The sequence below is a fragment of the Aquarana catesbeiana genome, linkage group LG11 (assembly GCF_042186555.1).
Source record: "Aquarana catesbeiana isolate 2022-GZ linkage group LG11, ASM4218655v1, whole genome shotgun sequence".
NCBI classification, from domain to species: domain Eukaryota; kingdom Metazoa; phylum Chordata; class Amphibia; order Anura; family Ranidae; genus Aquarana; species Aquarana catesbeiana.
In genome coordinates, this window is record NC_133334.1 from 176,642,918 (window position 1) to 176,665,934 (window position 23,017).

The 23,017-nt window shown below is 37.8% G+C and overlaps 1 protein-coding gene across 1 annotated transcript in view; it reads left to right on the forward strand.

The window, feature by feature from the left end:
* The window catches only part of PYGM (glycogen phosphorylase, muscle associated), a 1,234,135-nt gene that overhangs the window by 986,982 nt on the left and 224,136 nt on the right, over positions 1–23,017 (forward strand). The window contains exons 13-14 of the mRNA XM_073605061.1: positions 5,077–5,178; positions 8,786–8,933. Coding sequence (XP_073461162.1) covers positions 5,077–5,178; positions 8,786–8,933 — 250 coding nt within the window. The remainder of the gene's footprint in view (positions 1–5,076; positions 5,179–8,785; positions 8,934–23,017) is intronic.

Here is a 23,017-nt window from a genome sequence, read left to right on the forward strand (position 1 = left end):
GAATTATAAGCCAGGCCATTGTCCAGACCCTGCTGGAGAAATTCCAAGATGTTTGAGACTAAAGGAGATTTGGGCTGCCACCCCCTCTCTGCCGCGATGCGTCGGAAAGCCTTCCATACCCGGTGATAGGTTGAGTTTGTTGATCTTTTACGAGACCGTAACAAGGTGTTCAACACTTGCTCTGAGAGGCCTAAATCCTTGAGAGATCTCCTCTCAATTTCCATGCCATTAACCTCAACCTCCTGGGGTTTGGGGGACATATTCCGTTTTGGAACAGGAGTTCACGACAAGGTGGCAGCGGGATTGGTTGACACAACTTCATTCTCCACGCTAGCAGGAACCATGGCCAGAATTGTAGGACTGCTATGGCTGTGACCCTCTCACTGTAAATCTTCAACAGGGTCTTGAGGATTAAAGGAAGCTTAGGGAACACATACACCAGGGGGAAGTCTCACGGTTTGGATAGAGCATCTTGGCCATAAGCTTGTGGATGGTATGTTCGAGAGAAGAAGCAAGGAAGCTGTGCGTTCTCTATCGATGCCATGAGATCTATTACAGGCAACCCCCAATGTCTGAAGATGTTTCGCAGAAATTTCGGATTCAAGACCCATTCGCTGGGATCCACAAAGTTCCGACTCAACTGGTCTGCCAAGGTATTCTCGGCCCCCGGAAGATAGGCTGCTGTAAGGGAAATGAGATTCTTCTCTGCCCACTGGAACAACTGGCATGCGACTTGAAGAAGGACCCGGCTCCTGGTGCCCCCCTGGCGGGACACGTACGCGACAGTGGTCTTGTTATTTGACAATATTTTTACCGCTTAATCTTTCAAGAGTGGTCGGAAGGCTAGAAGAGCATGCCGAACGGCCTCTAATTCCAGGAAGTTTGAGAGATGTGTGGGGGCCACCGACCCTGAGCCTGCTGACCCAGGCAGTGAGCTCCCCAACCCAGGAGACTGGCATCGGTAGTCAGCACCACCGGATCCGGGGGCCAAAGAAATAGACCCCGGGCCAAGTTGCGTGAGACTGTCCACCAAATTAGCGATTGACTTATCGACCTTGGAATGTATATCCTCTGCCTCAGAGAGTGACGATCCCATTGGAGAAGGAAATTGCACTGAAAAGTTCTTCTTCTCCACCTGGCCCATGGGACTACCGGGATCGTGGCTGATAATACTCCGAGGTAGCGCATGCATTCGCTCGCTGGAAGGAATGAACTGGTCATTACTTTCCTGGTTTGGATCTGCATGTCCCGAATTTTCCTCTGAGGGAGAAAGACTCGACCCTGAATTGTGTCGAATATCAACCCCAGGTATTCTAAAACCTGGGTTGGCTGTATTTGGCTCTTCTGGTAGTTGACTAGCCAGCCGAACCAAGCCAATGTTTCGCAGGTGAGAGCCACATGCTGAAGGAGAAGATGTTCTGAAGAGGCTAGCAGTAGCAGATCGTCCAAATAGTGAAAAATTTGAACGTCTCTGATTCTGAGGGTTGCGATGACGGCTGAGAGCACCTTCAAAAAGGTTCTGGGTGCCGTGCAAAGGCCAAATGGGAGGCACCGAAACTGGTAGTGAGAGTCTTCCACTGCAAACCTGAGGAAACGATGATGAGCAGGATGGATGGGAACATGTAAATAGGCGTCCGCCAGGTCGATGGAGGCCATCCAGTCTCCTTCTTTCACCACAGATATTATTGTCTCCAACAACTTCATTTTGAAAGGCGGAACCCTCATGTAAGAATTTAGAGCCTTCAGATCTAATATGGGTCTGAAACCTCCCGAAGCTTTTGATACTAGGAACAACAGGGAATAGACTCCTATTCTCGCATTAGACCCCGTTCTCGCATTGGCACCGGGATGATGGCTTTCGCTGTCAGCAATTTGTCTATATAATTTTGCAAACAGAGCCTCTTCTCCGAGGAAAGCGGGAGTCCGGTTTCCATAAACAGGGACTGTGGTGGTCTTGAGTCAAATTGGAGACGATAGTTATCTCGAATTATGGCCAAAACCCATGCGTCCTGAATTTCGTCCGCTCAAACCCTCTCGAACTCCCACATGAGGGTCTTGGGCAGAGAAACCTTCAAAAGGTCTTGTCAGAGGCCTTCGTGGCTTGGCCGGGTTTGGACTTGGAGGCCTTAGGAAAGGATGAACCAGCTCGTCTCCATTGTCTGGAGAATGGCCTGCCAGGTCTGTAGGAACTTGCTTCCTTAAACTTCCCTGGACCTTCTAACTGGGCGAAAAGGCTGCCGCTGTCTTCTCTTTTCATGCAGTATTAGGCCTGATTTACCCCCGGATATGCTTTGGATCGCTGACTCCAAAGGTTTACCAAAAAGTAGTTTACCATCAAACGGCACTGAACATAGGCTCTGTTTTGAAGAATTGTCTGCCGGACAGTGCCTTAACCATAATGCTCTTCGAGCTGTCATGGAGTGGGCCATGATTTTCACCATTATTCTGACCTGGTCAACGGCCACTTCTGCCAGGAATTTGACAGCTGTTTTAATGAACTGCAAAGGCGAGGGACCGCCAGCTCCAAGCTCTTCTGAGGAACCACCATCCAACTCCGATACCCAACTTTTGATGGCTGCAGCCACAGAGGTAAGGGCCAATGCCGGCCTGCACGCAGCCCCACCGCTGAATACAATCATTTTAAATCCGTGCCCACTCTGCGATCCATGGGATCTCTGAAAGAGACCGAATCTTCTAATGGAAAAGTGATATGACGGGCCAAACGCTGCAGTGAGGCATCCACCCTGGGGTTAGTGTTCCACCATTCCACATGGTTCTGGCTGAATGGATACAATTTTGACAATCTGTTATTGATGCTAAACTTTCTTTCCGGCCTAGCCCATTCATCCTCCAATATTTCCTGGATCTCAAAAATGAGGGGAAAGGAAGGCAAGGACTTCTTCAGTTCTGGGTAGTATTTCCGTTGTTTTTTCGGTGGAGGAGTTTTCTCCTGCCATTTTAATGCATCTTTTACTGCTTCCACCAATATGGGGACTAATGCAAAATCAAAGGTGCGTATTTCAGGGGTTACTTCGGCCTCTGAGGAATCAGAGTCGGACTCTCAGCCTGCCTCCAAATCCAAATCGGCCGTAGAGGATGCTGGTTGAGCGCTTTGCTTGGATGCACCACTTAGCCCTTCCCTGACTGAAGATTTAATACACGACTTCACCTGATGAGCTTCAGATGCTCTGTCTTGCGCAGCTTCTTGAAGACAGGAAGCACACACCAACTTTCCCAGGAAGGGCTTCAGCCGCACAGACCCAACAGCTTGCTTCCTCCAAATAACTTGGAGAGGAGGACCTGGATGAAGATGAACACTGCACCCTGTGCTTGCGACTGGTCTTTCCGGATGCTTTTCGATGGCCTAATCCCATTTGGCTCAGGCATGAGCGACTGCAATGAGGCACAGGAAAAGGGGATCTGGAATAGCAAGATCTTGAGGAAATCTGCATGCGACTCTGCGATTTGGCATGTCTTGATTTTTTCTTACTTTTCTGAGGCAATGCAGCAGCCTTAGAGCCTCTTTGCGGGCATTTAGCTCGCACTGGGCTTTTCTCTCTGTAAAGACAGAAGAGGTGCTCTCTTTTAAAAAGAAAAAATTTAAAAATTTAAAAATAAAAATTAAAAAAATTATAAAATAAAATCTCAATATATATGTGTACAAAAAACACATAGAAAAAAAAAAAAAGATATAGATATATATATATATATATATATATATATATATATATATATATATATATATATATATATATATATATATAAAAGAAAAGCATGGGTACAAACCTTTCCATGGGTTCTTCAGTGCAAATAGGCAGAAAGCAGGCAGGCAGATGGACTTTAGCGCAGAGCAGCCTGACGAGCTGGAGCGCTGGGAGGAATGCAGGGAAGCCAGAGCCTGGAAACACCGCCCCTTAAGGCTGGCAGCAGCATGAGTTAGAGAGGAGCATCCTGGCAGTTGCTAGGCAACCGCACTAGAAGGGAAGCCGTCGTGACGTCACCCGCCCCGCTCAGCACCGCTCAGACACACGTGGGGCGAACTACAGAGCCCAGGAGAGTGCCAGGGGAAACCAGGTAAGCAGCTGCACACAGCCCCACACCTGCCTGTTTCTGTCTGCCAGCGATAGCACAGTTGAGATGAGATTTACAGCCCATCTGTAAAGATCTTCTGTACCGGGAGAGGCTTAACCCGACCAGGATTTCACTCGACCCATTCTTCACTCACAATATAATTTTAAAACTTTTATTTATTTTTTTTTTTCAAAAAGGCGTCCGGAACGACAATGAAAAAAGAACACTAGGCTGGTCCGATAGCCGGCCTTTATGGGCTCGAAAAAAGGTGGTCCTGGAGGGGTCAGAGGGGGCGGAGCTGACCCATAGTAGGCTGACATGGGGAGGTCCAGGAAATGGTAATTAAGGCTTAAAAGTAAATATAAATAGTGGATTTATACATATTGTAGTACTATTTTAATATAGTTAAATGTATAAATGTTGGTGTGAGATCAATTAAAGAGATGGAAGAGGAAGGAATAGAAAAGAAGGAAAGAGAAAGAATATAAATGGAGGAGCAACCAGGCATGCAAATCTACGTGAGGAATGAGCTTGTGGATGCTAATACTGTATAAGCAATCCTTTGTTTTATATGCATAACAAGGACCTATCATAGTCTTTTGGAAGAATGGATTAGATCCAAGGAGACCAAATTTTTTTCAAATTTGTGGGATTTATCGAGAAGGATGGCAGAAATTTTTTCACTCGACCTATACCACGTCATCTTATTTTTGATTTGGGTGGAAGTCAGTATGGAGGACTACCAAGTCTTCCCCGGAGAGTTTTTTGGTTGGAGTGAACAGGAATGTTAAGGTGAAGTATACTTAAAGCCATTCCTGTGTGTGCAGGTTCTCAGCCAGAGACAATGTCATGGTCATAGTGTTATTAAATAATTCAAAGATCTCACTGTTGGATACATAGACAGAATGTTCCTCTTTTTTGTCTTCTTTTTTTCCCCCCAAAAGCACATAAATGCATGCTGTTTCATAATACAAATACGCTAAAATGAACTGTTTTTGCTTACAGCGTATAGGCGAGGATTATTTAACTAACCTGGACCAGCTGAGGAAGTTGCTTAGCTTTGTGAATGATGAAGCTTTCATCAGAGATGTTGCAAAAGTCAAACAGGTATTGTAATGTATACATTTACAGTCTGTAACTGAAAATATAAACTAACTACCCATATTTGCTTATAGGGGGTTATTTACAAAAGGCAAACTTTGCACTACAGGTGCACTGCAAGTGCACTTGGAAGTGCAGTCGCTGTAAATCTGAGGGGTAGATCTGAAATGAGGGGAAGCTCTGCTGATTTTATCATCCAATCATGTGCAAGCTAAAATTCTGTTTTTTATTTCCCTTGCATGTCCCGCTCGGATCCACAGCGACTGCACTTGAAAGTGTACTTTCAGTGCACTTTCAAGTGCACTTGCAGTGCACTTGTAGTGCAAAGTGGATTTGCTTTTAGTGAATAACCCCCATAGTGTTGCTTTTATCCCTTGTGATGCTTCAGCTCTAATACTCCACTTCTTTCATTAGTAGTACTGAAAAATAATATTATTCTGTTTGTAATTTTATTTTTTTGCCAAGATTCAATTTAAAGATTTTAAATGCCTAGCGTACCTTGCTGATGTTTTCCTGTGGCTGGGGAGCTGCATGTGTCACGTAAAGCCTGCCATACAAGTGAATGGCTGTATGTACAAGTTTTTCAGTTGCAAAATATGCTGGATGTGCATGTGTGGGTAAACACCAATTAAAAGAAGCATCAACGTTTACGAGAGCACTGCCACGCACAGCCATTAACAGCACCAGGAGAGTACGTTAGGCATTTAAAATTATTATTATTATTATACAGGTTTTATATAGCGCCAACAGTTTGCCCAGCGCTTAACAAAATAAGGGCAGACATTACAATTACATTACAATTTGGTACAAGAGGAATCAGAGGGCCCTGCTCATTAGAGCTTACAATCTAAAAAGGAAGGGTCAATTGATACAAAAGGTAATAGCTGTGGGAGATGAGCTGATGGAGGAAGTAAACAGTTTTAGTTAGAAGCAGGATAGGCTTCTTTAAAGAGAAGGGCTTTCAATGCCTGTTAAAGCCCTGGTTTCATGAACCCTTAGATATCTCAGCTATGCTCTTCAATGAACAGCACAGTTGTAGAGAAAACAAATGTAGAAAAGATAATACCTCCAAGCACTGCAAAGATTTGGTCTGGCATTGAATAACAAAAACAGTGCATAATATTATTATTATGATAATTATTATTATTTTTATCCACTTGCGGACCGCCCGCCTGCAATGTACTGTGGACGGTCAGCCAGTGCAGGCAAATCGATGTACTGGTATGTCACCGCCTGCTTCCTGGTTTGAGGTGCAAAGCAGGGATAAGAAATAGAGATATCTGTTAGTAAAATCAGCACACATTATGCATTGTTAGGCACACATTTAACCCCTTGAATACCCTAGATGGTAACTCCTTCCCAGCCAGTGTCTATAGTACAGTGACAGTGTATAGTATTATCACTGATCACTGTAATAGTTTAACTGGTGATGTCAGTGGCAGTTAGTCAGCCCCCCCCAGCGTCAGTTAGTGTAAGATTTGCTGCCGCATTATCACAGTCCCATTATAAGTGGATGAACACCGCTATTAGTAGTATACAAGAGTTAAAATTCATATATATACACCATAGTTTGTAGACACTATAACTTTCATGCAAACCAATCAATCTACACTTATTGGGATTTTTGTTACCAAAGACATGTAGCAGAATACATTTTGTCCAAAAATTATCAAGAAATTAGATTTTTCCATTTTTTTAATTGATATGTTTTACAGCAGAAAGTAAAAAATATTGTTTAGTTTTTTTCAAAATTTTTGGTCTTTTTCTGTTTATATCGCAAAAAATAAAAAACCCAGTGGTGATCAAATACCACCAAAAGAAAGCCATATTTGTGCAAAAAAATTTATACAAAGTTTGTTTGGGTACAGCATTGCATGACAACGCAATTACCAGTTAAACTAGTGCAGTACCAAATTGCAAAAAAATGCTCTGGTCAGGAAAGGGGTAAAACCTTCCCGAGCTGAAGTGGTTAACATCTAAATCATGACATAAATTCCCAGTTAGGCGGTCAGCAAGTGGTTAAATATAATATAATAAGTCCAAACGCCACTTTACTCCAGTAATGTTATGTTTGTAAAAATTCTTGGTTTTGGGGGCTGTATCTCCACCCCTTCATCATGTGCTAGTGGTTGGGTATAGTGGTTAGCACTCTCGACTAGCAGTAAAAAAAAGGGTCGCTGGTTTGAATCCCAACCACGACAATACCTGCTTGAAGTTTGCATGTTCTCCCTGTGCCTGCGTGGGTTTCCTCCGGGTACTCCGGTTTCCTCCCACACTCCAAAGACATGCTGGTAGGTTAACTGGCGTCTGTCCAAAATTGGCCCTAGTATATGAATGTGAGTTGGGGACCTTGGATTGTGGGCTTCTTGAGGGTAGGGACCAATATGAGTGTGCGATGTACGTGTGGAGCGCTGCGTAAATTTACAGCGCTGCGTAAATTTACAGCGCTATATGGGTACCTTAAAAATAAATAGGGATAATTGTAGACACGCACCCACACTCACTCTTGTTGAACTGGTGTCTTTATTCAACCTTACTAACTATGTAAATATGTAACTATGTTGTTAGTGTGAGTTTGCACAAGAAGACATCAGTAGCTGGTATAACCCCTCGTTTACCAAGGTACGTTTAGAAGCTTCCTAATATTCTAGAGGTTAAAGCTGGTATTGAGTTTTAGAGCCAGCGAAGGGCCTTCAGGTAAAAGTGATCTGGGGCAGCTCTAGAGATAACTTTTACAGAGCTTTGAAGGTGCACTCCCATTCCCCCACATCCCACCGATGATATATGCAGTGGTTTCCGGGCACTTCTTCCATTCCTCTGGGGAGCCCAGGACCCCAGTAAATGGTTGTAACAGTGAGAGCAGAAGGAGATCGGGGAACATCCATTCTCTAACCCCCCCGCCCCCCCATTCTGGGATCATCAAACACATCAAGCACAATCTGTTCCATTAGCTGTGGAGTGGAGCGCAAGGACCTATCACCTGCCCATGCTATCAAAAAAGGGGGCTTGGTAGCCCCTTTGTGATAACAATAAGGTTAAAGAAAAAAAGATACATTTTATTAACATAAACACAAATAATTAAGAAAAAATAAATACAGTAGCTGTGAAAATATTGTGCGACACAAAAAATTGCACCGGCCACCATTTCATTCTCCAGGGTCTCTGCTTTCAGAAAATGAATTATTTTTTAGGGTTTAAATTAATTTCTAGTAAAAATTGCAGATTTTAATGTGTGTGTGAAAAATGTTAAAAATTGCCCTGAGAGACCAGCAATTAAGTAGGTGCAGGCATGATGGGCTGTGCCCTGTTTAAGTGCATGTGTACAGAACTGTGTCTCCCTAGAAGTATCAAAGAACATGAGAGGCATTGGTATCAGCATCCACAGCACCAGACAAGAGATGTAAAAGGCAGTTACCCACAGTATTGATGCTCATACAGTGCAATACCTGGGAGATGAATCAGAGTAGGAATGTCTACTACTTCATTTTTTTCTTTCAGTATAATGTGCTGTTTCTCCTTTTCCCAAAATTACAATTTAAAAGTGTTAGCACAACTATGCAAATTGTAATCTGGTTCCTTTATATTTGTACAATTGATAATAACTCTCATGCAGGAAAATAAGCTTAAATTCTCAAGCTATTTGGAGACTGAATACAAAGTGAAAATCAACCCAAACTCAATGTTTGATATCCATGTGAAGAGAATACATGAGTACAAGCGTCAGCTCTTGAACTGTTTGCATGTGATCACCTTATACAACCGTAAGTAAATAAACCAAATCAACTACTGACTACAACAAAGTTAAAATGGCCAAAACTGTACTTTTTATTGTATTATAAGATTTAATATTTGCAATACCAAAGTTGGTAGAATAAATCTAAACTCTTTGAAATGCTTACAAATAGCCAGACCGTGTCTTCAAATACTGACCATGGAGCTGTATGCTGTTAGGAAGATTTCTGAAGAGCCTTTTGTGTATCCTATTAAAGTTGTTTCAGGATATCCCTGACAAGATAAATATCCATGAAACAATGTAAACCATAAAGAACGCTGATAATCCAGTAGACTCACCATTTCAGCTATCATACAGGACTTTTGCCCTGGGAAATATGCGAAACCTTGGATTGCAGGCTGCACATACTCTTTCCCAAAAGACAACAATTGTTAATATGATGACCCTTGCTTCAAGACTGACATACCACAAAAAAAAAGGTGCTGGCAACAGGGTAGGAGGAAGGGTAGCTCTTTTGCTGTTACTGACCAACAGCAAGAATACCTGGACTGCAAGCCCTATACATACTGAGCCCCAAGCCCTATACATACTGAGCCCCATACCATTTTAGAAAATTACATTACATGTTCCTAAAGGTGTAAAAAATTCAAATTCAGTGCACTGGAAACAACTGCCCTAGTAAAAATACGTCAAAACGTCACTTCCGCCTATAGCTCTTAAAAGGGGACATTTTTTTTTTTATTTTTTCAAATGACAATTTTTTTTTTTATTGCATTTTAGTGTAAATATGAGATCTGAGGTCTTTTTGACCCCAGATTTCATATTTAAGAGGTCCTGTCATGCTTTTTTTCTATTACCAGGGATGTATTTTCGGACGATGCTAAGCTAAGCAGGACAATAACTTCTCTGCAAGATGTAGAAACCTTGCAAGAAGATCTCAAAAAATTAATGGGGTGGGCAGCTACATGGCAAATAAGGTTTAATGTGGAAAAATGTAAAATAATGCATTTGGGTGGCAAAAATATGAATGCAATCTACTCACTGGGGGTGGAGGATGGAAAAGAACCTGGGGGTCCTAGTAGATGATAGGCTCAGCAATGGCATGCAATGCCAAGCTGCTGCTAACAAAGCAAACAGAATATTGGCATGCATAAAAAGGGGATTAACTCAAGAGATAAAGCGATAATTCTTCCACTGTACAAGAGTCTGGTCCGGTCTCACCTGGAGTATGCTGTCCAGTTCTGGGCACCAGTCCTCAGGAAGGATGTACTGGAAATGGAGCAAGTACAGAGAAGGGCAACAAAGCTGATAAAGGGACTGGAGGATATTAGTTATGAAGAAAGGTTACGAGCACTGAACTTATTCTCTCTGGAGAAGAGATGCTTGAGAGGGGATATGATTTTAATTTACAAATACCATACTGGTGACCCCACAATAGGGATAAAACTTTGGATGTGGAATTCACTTCCACAGGCGGTGGTTTCAGCGGGGAGCATCGATAGTTTAAAAAAAACTATTAGATAAACACCTGAATGACCACAACATGCAGGGATATACAATGTAATACTGACATATAATCACACACATAGGTTGGACTTGATGGACTTGTGTCTTTTTTTAACCTTACCTACTATGTAACTAAAAAAAAAAATAAAAGCTCGCCCATGGGACTTTAAATGAGGTATCCATGATGATCACAAGTAAATAAATATGATAGTATAAAAAATATCAAAGTTTATTAGGATCATTAACATCCAATACAGGTCATACATATAGGTAGCAATTCAAAAGAACAGCAGCATAACATGATAGTCCTAAAAAAATCTACTCACTGGGGGGAGACTCTCTGGGGAAATCAAGGATGGAAAAGGACCTGGGGGTCCTAGTAAATGATAGGCTCAGCAATGGCATGCAATGCCAAGCTGCTGCTAACAAAGCAAACAGAATATTGGCATGCATAAAAAGGGGATTAACTCAAGAGATAAAGCGATAATTCTTCCACTGTACAAGACTCTGGTCCTGTCTCACCTGGAGTATGCTGTCCAGTTCTGGGCACCAGTCCTCAGGAAGGATGTACTGGAAATGGAGCAAGTACAGAGAAGGGCAACAAAGCTGATAAAGGGACTGGAGGATATTAGTTATGAAGAAAGGTTACGAGCACTGAACTTATTCTCTCTGGAGAAGAGATGCTTGAGAGGGGATATGATTTTAATTTACAAATACCATACTGGTGACCCCACAATAGGGATAAAACTTTGGATGTGGAATTCACTTCCACAGGCGGTGGTTTCAGCGGGGAGCATCGATAGTTTAAAAAAAACTATTAGATAAACACCTGAATGACCACAACATTCAGGGATATACAATGTAATACTGACATATAATCACACACATAGGTTGGACTTGATGGACGTGTGTCTTTTTTTAATCTTACCTATTATGTAACTATGTAGGGTTCTGGTATTAGCAAGTAGATTTATGGAGTTGGAGAGGAAAAGGTCATTGACTGAGGCAAGTTTGCTAGCGACTGATCAGTTATTCCAGAGGGCACACTCGGAGGGGGGGAATCTGACTCTTGAAAGCAGGGAAATTGAGATAAGAGAGTGAAGGTTATGGCTGCTGCCAGTTCTGGGGGTGAGAGTTAGTTGGCGCTGGGCCAGGGTTTGAGGTGATATCCCCAGAAGGTAGAAGTAGTAGGAGTGTGAGGGCGGTAAGGTGGGAGTGGGATTTATACGAGGGAAGGTGCTGCAGTGAATTGGAAGTAGTGACATTGTCTGGGCTCAGAAAGAGTAGGAAGTTATAAGTGCAGTAATATAGAGATGGCAGATTTGATACAGGCTGTGGGGTGGAGAGTGGGAAATAAAGAAATGAGAGTTTAAGGAAAGAGGTCATTACAAAGAGAGATTAGTATGAGCATGTTGGGGGGTGGAGAGAGGGGAAAAAAGAAGGCTGAGGGAAAGAAAAGATGAAAGGGAACTTCCAGACAACTTGGCGTGGAGCATTAATGTTTGTACTTGCCTTTGTTAAAATGAGTTGAATTGAATTTATACTGGAATGGGGTAGGAGGAATTTAAACAATTATTCAATTAAGAGCTAATAAAAAGGCACATGGTGAAAGTGGGGGTTTTCTGCCCTAAACAGAGTGCAAAGCAAGAGGGAGATTGCAAGATAAGGCTAGGTGTTTGATCTTGGCCAAGGCACCATAATAAAAAAAAGTAAGTATAATTTCAAACAGATACTGTAAGCATAAACAGCAAAGCACATGTGGATTGCATGACTAGGGTAGCCAGATACCTTACTGCCCCACCAATACATGTAAATCTTACCTCTATATTAATTACGCTGACACTTGAATGGATGTAAATGGCCTTTACGGCCTTTATTTAACAAAAACCAATAAAAAACTGTAAAACTTCTATTTCAAATATTTAAAATTGAATTTACATATTCAAAATATTCAAAAAGATTTTAAACTCGAAATTCCAGTAATTTTGGTTTTCTGGTCCCTGACGACCCTCTTTAACTTTTGAGCCTGTAGCCCCATTTGTTAGCATCTGCCCCCAGCCACTAACTCGCCTCGAGGGCACACTAACTGACCACAGACCCCCACTTAGTACCCGTTGGTCCAACAAACTGACACTAGACCAACCGGACTACTCCATCCTGGGATATGTCCCAACTTTTCAAAAACTCCTTTTCATATATATCCATATATCCATATACATATATATACTCCTGTCATCAAGGACCTGACGCCACCCACTTTCTGGTAAGAACCATTTTAACCACATTTTTTAGGGTGGGAGGGAACGTTCTTCCTAGCTGTCTCACCCACGACTGAACTTTCCACTCCCCCCAGCTACTTCCCAAAGTTACACACTCCTCCCCTCTGCACTAATCCCCCAATCCCAACAGGGAAAAGAATTCCCTAAACCACTCCTACCTAAATTAACCTGTTCCTAAGCTACTTGCACCCTGTCATGTCTGCACTACGCTTACTCTTTATTACAGCTCCGTACATGTCTGACAGACAAAGTGGCTTAGTGTTGCAGAAAAGAGTGGAGTCAGTTACCGATGGTTACAGTGAGGAAAGTGTGGACTGCAGTCATGAAAAGTGGCTTAATGTTGCAAGGAAGAGTGGAGTCAGTTATTGATGGTTACAGTGAGGCAGGTGTGGATTGCAGGCATACAAAGTGGCTTAATGTTGCAGGGAAGAGTGGAGTCAGTTACCAATGGTACCTATGGTTACAGCAAGGCAGGTGTGGGTTGCATGCATGCAAAGTGACTTGATGTTGCAGGGAAGAATGGAGTAAGTTACCCATGGGTACAGCGAGGTAGGTGTGAATTTCAGGCATGCAAAGTGGCTTAATGTTGCAGGGAAGAGTGGAATCAGTTATCTGAAAGAGCAGAGAAGACATGATGAGAGGATGATGACGTGATTCTGTGTTGACAGTGCCAGGCGCTTAGTGCAGAAATGGCACTGTGCACAAGAAGTGGCCAGCCCACCCTTGCAAGCCATCCCGAGAGTTGAACTGAATATATACTGGAATGGAATATAGGGAGGTTAAACAATTAAGCAATTAAGAGCTAATAAAACAGATACATGGTGAAAGTGGAGGTTTTCTACCCTAAACAGATTGCAAAGCAGGATTGAGACAACAATATAAGGCTTTGATCTTGGACAAGGCACCATGAAAAGAAAGCTTAACTCAATACATACAAGTGTAACAGTTTGAAAAGTGTTATGCCGGAGGGCAGGAGGCGGAGCCTAGCAGAGCAGACATGCATTGTTAGAGCTCCACACCGCTGAGGAGAGAAGAGAAGGACAAAGCGGAGCCTGCAGGCTCAAAAGGTATCCATTTGAACCTTTTTGCCCCAGGGAACAAACTGTGAAAGTTTGGGCAGGAAATATGGTACTGGGAGGAAACCGTGGCAGAAATAAAAATCACCTCACAAAGAGCTCACAGGCACTCACTGCAGCTGAAGCAGCTCCAGTCACCTCACAAGATACAGCATCAGGGCGCTCTCACAGACAGAAAATGTCACAGCAAGACTCTCCATTTGAGTCAGATACAGAACAAATCCTCTCACAAACTTCTCCACAAGCCTCCTCAGTATCCCCAGTAATATTATTACAATTTGAAAAGATGCTTTATAAGGCTTTAAAACAAACCTCAGACCAAATAACGAAAAGCCTAACCAAAGAAATAAGAGAGCTGGGAAACCGCACCGCAGCCTTAGAAATAAAAATGGATGAAATTGAAATTACAACCCAAGAAAATATAACAGAATTGGAACAATTAAAAAAAGAGAATTTAATACTTCAAACTAAGCTCGAAGATTACGAAAATAGAGCCAGACGTTCAAACTTGCGCATAAGGGGAATACCTGAAACTGTGACAGACCTGCAATCTACTATTACTGCTCTATTACAAGAACTAAAGCCAGATATCCCTATTGAACGTTTAGAACTGGACAGAGTACACAGAGCCCTCACAGCCAAAAAGAAAGATGGACCCCCACGTGATATAATCACAAAATTTCATTATTACAGAACGAAAGAACAAATACTAATTGCTGCAAGAGAAAAAAAGGAACTTAATTTTCAAGGACACAATTATCAAATTTTTGCTGACCTATCCCAACTTACTATTACTAAAAGACGATCCATGAAACCCCAACTAATGGAACTGCAACGCCACAACATTATGTATCAATGGGGCTTCCCCTTTTCAGTCAGATTTAACTACCAAGGTACAATTTACAGAAGCAGATCAGCAGATGAACTACAACAAACCCTTTTAAAATTAAATCTGACAGAACCCACAAGCAACAACACTCCCACACGCAGAAGAATGGCGTCATCTTCACCTTCAGGCAGCACCCAGAAAATTTCAGAACAAAATGGGAATCATCATTCTCACAAAAGAGGCCGTTATGCCACATCATCCATGGACCAAGAAGATTCAATGGACTGACATCCTAATTCCTGATATCTCTTCATTTATTATACTAAGAGATGGTTCTCTATAAAAAACCTATATTTATAACTGAATGTAACTGCATTCTGATAGTCACACACTGTGTGGGATCATGTTACATTCCAGTTATATTTCTTATTACTTCTGATTCATATAGCCTTAGAATATATAAGTGAAATAAGGAAATTCTTGTTCAGTTATATATTATCAGGTAATAACAATAGATTTATTACTTTTTAGGACAAATATGTTCAATAATCCAGAAGTAATGGAAGCTTTTTCTTTCTTTTCTTAAAACAAATATATTATTACCTAACTAGTTCCTAGAATTATGTTTTTGTTTATTCTAATCTGAAGCAATACAACCTCAATTTTATGAGTTAACATATCTAAACAGTTACATATGAATAAAATATGTAATTGTTTACTCTAAAAGGGTTAAAATCCCAAAATAATTCAAACTATCTTCATCAATACCAAAGTTATTAACAGTACCTTTCTAACTGAATTATTTTGCCTAGGGCAAGAGTAACCATATACAACCACCCTGGAATAAATAATTTCAACAAAAACTATATTCTGCACTCCAATTAATGAAACATCATTTTGATGTCTTTTGACATAGCACTTCTCTCCTGTAAGCGGAAGATCCGTGTACCCCCATTAGCCCTCCTCATTCTCCCAACCATATTATGTGGGAGTGTGACGAAGGCACTTATTCCCCTGAGAGAGATATTTATTCTCTTTCACGGGTAAATTGTGATTACTTGCAAAAAATAATTTATACAATGTATCATCTAATCTCATATGTTTTTTGTTTACTCTTTACTCCAGAATTCACTGGTTTCTTTTCTATCTATTCATCTCTTCAGTCCACACAGGTTGATCTGCGCAGTCAGCTCTGCATAACAAAAAGTAAGTCAAAACTATTTGATCTATTGCCATGGCACCACTGAATATACTTTCCCTGAATGTTCAGGGAATAAATGTCCCTCAAAAAAGGACCAAAGCCTTCCGTACTTTCCATAACAAGAAGGCTCACATAGTATGCCTCCAAGAAACACACTTCACCAAAGATTCTACTCCAAAATATATTTCTCCTTTTTATCAACAAATTTACACGGCTTCTGCCTGTACCAAGCAAAGGGGAACTCTAATTGCATTTCACCGATCCACACCATTCACCTTATCATCAGAAATTAAAGACCCAGAAGGTTACTCATGGGTTATATAATGGATACAGCAATCACTGTGATTTCCTACTACGCTCCTAACAAACAACCTACACCATTCCTCTCACATATATTACAAGTGATTAATACACACAAAATAGGAACAGTGATAATGTGTGGGGATTCGAACCAGGTCCTCCTCCCATTTCTAGATAAATCACCTTTTACACCATCCAAAATAACCTCTAGATTACCTTTTTCTCAACTTCTTTCCAAATACAATCTGGTAGATTCATGGAGAGAAAGTAACCCAATGAAAAAGAAATTCACTTATTTCTCGCACCCTCATCAAACCTTCACCAGAATAGATCATATTTTTCTAACAATAGGAATGATACCAGAAATTATTGCATCAGATATAATTCCGATTCCGTGGTCTGACCATAATGCAGTATACACTACTATAGCCTCAGCCATACCAAAAGCACATGACCCAACGTGGTACTTACCGGACATAATGCTCAAACACCCACTACATCAGATGGCCATTGAACAAGCTTTAAAGGAATACATATCAATTAATAATACAACAGACATCTCCCCAATAACACTGTGGGAAGCTCATAAGCCTGTCTTGCGTGGTACAATACAAAGACAAATGGCACTATTTAAACGGGAACGCAAAAATCTAGCAAAAAAACTAGAACTCAATTTTAATGCAGCCTACATATCATTTCAAGATAATCCATCTCAGAGTACAAAATCTCATCTGGAAAAATCTAGATTGGAATACGATCTATTTCTCACTGAGTCAGTTGATAAATCCCTCAAACGCTCCAAACACAATTTCTACATGAATACAAACAAACCAGGTACATATTTGGCTCGGGCATTAAATTCAACTAACAAATCTTTCAAACCAATACGTTTGAAATTATCAAAAAATGTTTACACTTGTAATCCAGTTAAAATAGTCCATAAATTTCACTCACATCTCGCAACTTTATGCAAGACAAACAATGAATTTAATCCTACAGAAGCTGAATCCTTCTTCTCAAAAATAACCTTACCTGAGTTATCTCAGAATCAAAAAAGCAGTTTGGATGAGCCTATAACTATAGATGAAGTTGCTAACGCCATAAAAGACCTAAAACTTAACAAAAGACCAGGCCCAGACGGCTACTCGGCTTTATACTATAAAACATTCTCAGAAATACTCTCTCCCATTCTCACTGAAACTTTTAACAAACTTCTAGATGGACATTCTTTTCGGCAAGAAACACTAATGGCAATTGTTTGTATGATCCCAAAACCCCTTTCTGATGATACTTCCTGTGTGAATTATCGGCCTATCTCTCTGTTAAACCTCGATATTAAATTATTAGCAAAAATAATAGCAAAACGCCTCAATAGCATTATAGGAAAATTAATACATAGAGATCAAGTAGGCTTCATGCCAAATAGACAGGCAGGTGATAATATACGCAGGGCAGTGTTATTGGCACATATTGCTAAAAAACGGAAAATCCCTTTATGTTTTCTATCTCTCGATATTAAGAGGGCATTTGACACAGTATCCTGGCAATATATGCAATATTCATTACAAAAATGGGGTTTTGGACCCCACTTTTTAACATGGATCAAAGCATTATATAATAAACCCAAAGCCTATATAAAATATGCTGGATACAAATCTGAAGCCTTTAATATCGAAAGAGGTACCCGACAGGGTTGCCCATTATCTCCCGTATTATTTGCCCTTATACTCGAACCCATGGCCCAATACATCAGAACAAACCAAACTATAACTGGCATTGAAGTAGGAGGTATTACACACAAATTATGTATATTTGCAGACGATATATTACTTTTTCTATCATCACCACAGGTCTCTGGTCCTAACTTAATACCAGCTCTTGATGGATTTGCAGCCCTATCCGGCCTTATGATTAGGCATGTGCATTTCGTTTCGTTCCGAATGGAAATTCGGACGAATTTTTCATTATTCGGAAATTCGGATGCATCCGAATTTCCGAATGACAAAAGTAAAGAATTTAAACGAATCTGAAAAAAAACGAACGAATTCGAATCGAATTCGAAAACATATTCGAATCGAATTCGAAAACATATTCGAATCGAATTCGAAAACATATTCGAATCGAATTCGAAAACATATTCGAAAACATATTCGAATCGAATTCGAAAACATAATCAAATTAAAAAAAAATAGAAAACATTTTTCTAAAGAAAACAATAAGGTAGAATATAAAATAATAAAGCAATAGAATATGTATGTATATATATATATATATATATATATATATATATATATATATATATATATATATATATATGTTTTTTTATGCTTTTCTTTTCTATTATTTTATATTCTATAATAGTATTTTCAATTCAAATTCAAATTCATTCTATACGAAATTCGAATTTCGGAACATGGCTTCTGAAGTTTGAATTTCGTATAGAATGAATTCAAATTTGAATAGAAAAGATTAGAACAGAAAATAATAGAAAAGTATAGACTATAAAAACAATAGAACAGAATAGAAGAAAATATAATATATATATTTTATTTTCTTCTATTCTGTTCTATTGTTTTTCTAGTCTATTCTTTTCTATTATTTTCTATTCTAATCTTTTACATTCAAATTTGATTTCGGTCTATATGAAATTTGAATTTTGGAAGATGTTATATATATATATATATATATATATATATATATATATATATATATATATATATATATATATATATATATAATTTTCTATTCTGTTTCATTGTTTTTCTATGCTATTCTTTTCTATTCTATTCTAAACTTTTCTATTCGAATTTGAATTCATTCTATACGAAATTCGAATTTCGGAAGATGGCTTCTGAAAGTGGAATTTCATATAGAATGAATTCGAATTTGAATAGAAAAGATTAGAATAGAAAATAATAGACTAGACAAACAATAGAACAGAACAGAATAAAATATAATATATATAATTTATTCTATTCTGTTCTATTGTTTTTCTAGTCTTTTCTCTTCTACTCTATTCTAATCTTTTCTATTCAAATTCGAATTCATATTATAAGAAATTCAAATTTCGGAAGATGGTTTTATATATATATATATATATATATATATATATATATATATATGTGTGTGTATATGTATAATATATATATATGTATATGTATAATATATATATATATATATATATATATATATATATATATATATATATATATATATATATATATATATATATATATATATAAAACCATCTTCCAAAATTTGAATTTCTTATAAAATGAATTCGAATTTGAATAGAAAAGATTAGAACAGAGTAGAAGAGAAAAGACTAGAAAAACAATAGAACAGAAAACAAAAAATTATATATATTATATTTTATTCTGTTCTATTGTTTGTCTAGTCTATTATTTTCTATTCTAATCTTTTCTATTCAAATTCGAATTCATTCTATACGAAATTCTACTTTCAGAAGCCATCTTCCGAAATTCGAATTTCGTATAGAATGAATTCAAATTTGAATAGAAAAGTTTAGAATAGAATAGAAAAGAATAGCATAGAAAAACAATGAAACAGAATAGAAAATTTTATATAGATATATATATATATATATATATATATATATATATATATATATATATATATATATATATATATATGTATAAAACATCTTCCAAAATTCGAATTTCATATAGACCGAAATCAAATTTGAATATAAAAGATTAGAATAGAATAGAAAATAATAGAAAAGAATAGACTAGAAAAACAATAGAACAGAATAGAAGAAAATATAATATATAATATATATATATATATATATTATATTTTCTTCTATTCTGTTCTATTGTTTTTCTAGTCTATTCTTTTCTATTATTTTCTGTTCTAATTCGAATTCATTCTATAAGAAATTCAAACTTCAGAAGCCATGTTCCGAAATTCGAATTTCGTATAGAATGAATTTGAATTGAAAAGACTATTATAGAATATAAAATAATAGAAAAGAAAAGCATAAAAAAACAATAGAAGAGAATAATACAAAAAAATTACCGTATTTATCGGCGTATAACACGCACCCCAAGTTTAGGAGGGAATTTTAAGGAAAAATGAACTTTTAGGAGGGAAGTTTAAGGGAAAAAAACTTACATTTAAATGCCCATCATTGCAGCCTTCTCAGTGCAGCCTTGCCCCAATGCAGCCTTGTCAGTGCAGCCTTGTCAGTGCAGCCTTGTCAGTGCAGCCTTGTCAGTGCAGCCTTCCCAGTGTCCATTGCAGCCTTATCCCAGTGCAGCCTTGCCCCAGTGCAGCCTTGCCCCAGTGCAGCCTTGCAGCTCGCAGTTTGAAAATCCTGTGATCCCCTGCGATCCTGAGCTTCAAAATCGCCGACCGCGATTTGAAAATGGTGCCGCCGGCGCCAAAATACACCGAGCCGGTCCTCGGCTCTTCTCGGCGGCTCTCGTTCACTTTCGGCTCCACTCGTAGTCCCGCCCGGGATGGGCGTGACTGTGAGCGGAGCTATCCGAACCTAGCTGAGTACACTCGGCTAGGTTCGGGCGGCACTCGAGTGAAGCCGAAAGTGGCCGAGAAGAGCCGAGGACCGGCTCTGTGTATTTCGGCGCCATTTTCAAATCGCGGTCGGCGATTTTGAAGATCTGTCAGCTCAGGATCGCAAGGGATCGGCGTATAACACGCACCCATGATTTTCCCCGATTTTAAGGGGAAAAAAGTGCGTGTTATATGCCGATAAATACGGTATATATATTTATATATATTTTTTTTATTTTTATTTTTTTTCTATGCTGGTCTATTGTTTTTCTATTCTTTTCTATTCTTTTCTATTTTATTCTAATCTTTTCTATTTGAATGCGAAATCATTCTATACGAAATTTGAATTTCTGAAAATGGTTATACAGAAACAGAATGAATTAGAATGAAATCGAATTCTAATAGAAAAGACTAGAACAGAAAAACAATAGAACAGAATAGAAAAAAAAAAAAAAATATATATATATATATATATATATATATATATATATATACACACACATCTTCCGAAATTGGAATTTGGTACAGAATGAATTCAAATAGAAAAGATTAGAATAGAACAGAAAATAATATAAAAGAATAGCATAGAAAAACAATAGAACAGAATAGAAAAAAATATAAAATATTCTATTCTAATCTTTTCTATTCGAATTCATTCTGTACCAAATTCCAATTTCGGAAGATGGTTTTATTTATTTTTATATATATATAAAATATTTCTTTCTATTCTGTTCTATTGTTTTTCTATTCTATTCTTTTCTATTAGAATTTGATTTCATTCTATTTCTATATAACTATTTTCTGAAATTTGAATTTTGTATAGAATGAATTTGAATTCAAATAGAAAAGATCAGAATATAATAGAAAATAATAGAAAAACAATAGAACAGAATAGAAAAAATATTTATATATATATATATATATATATATATATATATATATATATATATATATATATATATATATATATAAAACCATCTTCCAAAATTCGAATTTCGTATAAAATTAATTTGAATAGAAAAGATTAAAATAGAGTAGAAAGAATAGACTAGAAAAACAATAGAACAGAATAGAATAAGATATAATATATATATTATATTTTATTCTGTTCTGTTCTATTGTTTTTCTAGTCTATTCTTTTCTATTCAAATTCATTCTATACGAAATTCGAATTTCAGAAGCCATCTTCCGAAATTCGAATTTCGTATAGAATGAATTCAAATTCGAATAGAAATGTTTAGAATAGAATAAAAAAGAATAGCATAGAAAAACAATGAAACAGAATAGAAAAATATATATATATTATATTTTATTCTCTTCTGTTCTATTGTTTTTCTAGTCTATTCTATTTCTATTCTAATCTTTTCTATTCAAATTCGAATTCATTCTATACGAAATTCTAATTTTAGAAGCCATCTTCCGAAATTCGAATTTCGCATAGAATTAATTCAAATTCGAATAGAAAAGTTTAGAATAGAATAGAAAAGAATAGCATAGAAAAACAATGGAACAGAATAGAAAAAAAATATAATATATATATTTAACCATCTTCCAAAATTGGAATTTGGTACAGAATGAATTCGAATTCAAATAGAAAAGCTTAGAATACAATATATTATATTTTTTTCTATTCTGATCTATTGTTTTTCTATGCTATTCTTTTATACTTTCTATTCTATCCTAATCTTTTCTATTGGAATTCGATTTCATTCTATACGAATTTCAAATTTCGCAAAATGGTTATATATAGTTTACTTTTTCAAATTCAGTTATTGTTTTTTTCGAATTTTATAGTTTTTTTCGAATGTGGTAGAAATTTTTCGAATTTGACAGTTTTTTTCGAATGTGGTAGAATTTTTTCGAATTTAATATTTTTTTCAAATGTAGTAACATTTTTTTTTAATTTGATAGTTTTTTTCGAATGTGGTAGAATTTTTTCGAATTTGACAGTTTTTTTCGAATGTGGTAGAATTTTTTCGAATTTGACAGTTTTTTTCGAATGTGGTAGAATTTTTTCGAATTTGATAGTTTTTTTCGAATGTTATGGAATTTTTTCGAATTTGACAGTTTTTTTCGAATGTGGTAGAATTTTTTCGAATTTGATAGTTTTTTTCGAATGTGGTAGAATTTTTTCGAATTTGACAGTTTTTTTCGAATGTGGTAGAATTTTTTCGAATTTGACAGTTTTTTTCGAATGTGTTAGAATTTTTTCGAATTTGATAGTTTTTTTCGAATACGGTCGAATTTTTTCGAATGCGGTCGAATTTTTTCGAATTCGAATACGAAACGAAACGAATTCCGAAAACGAATGTAATGAATGCAACGAATTTAACTAAACGAATTAAGTTAAATAACAAATCGAAACGAAACTAAACTAAACGAATT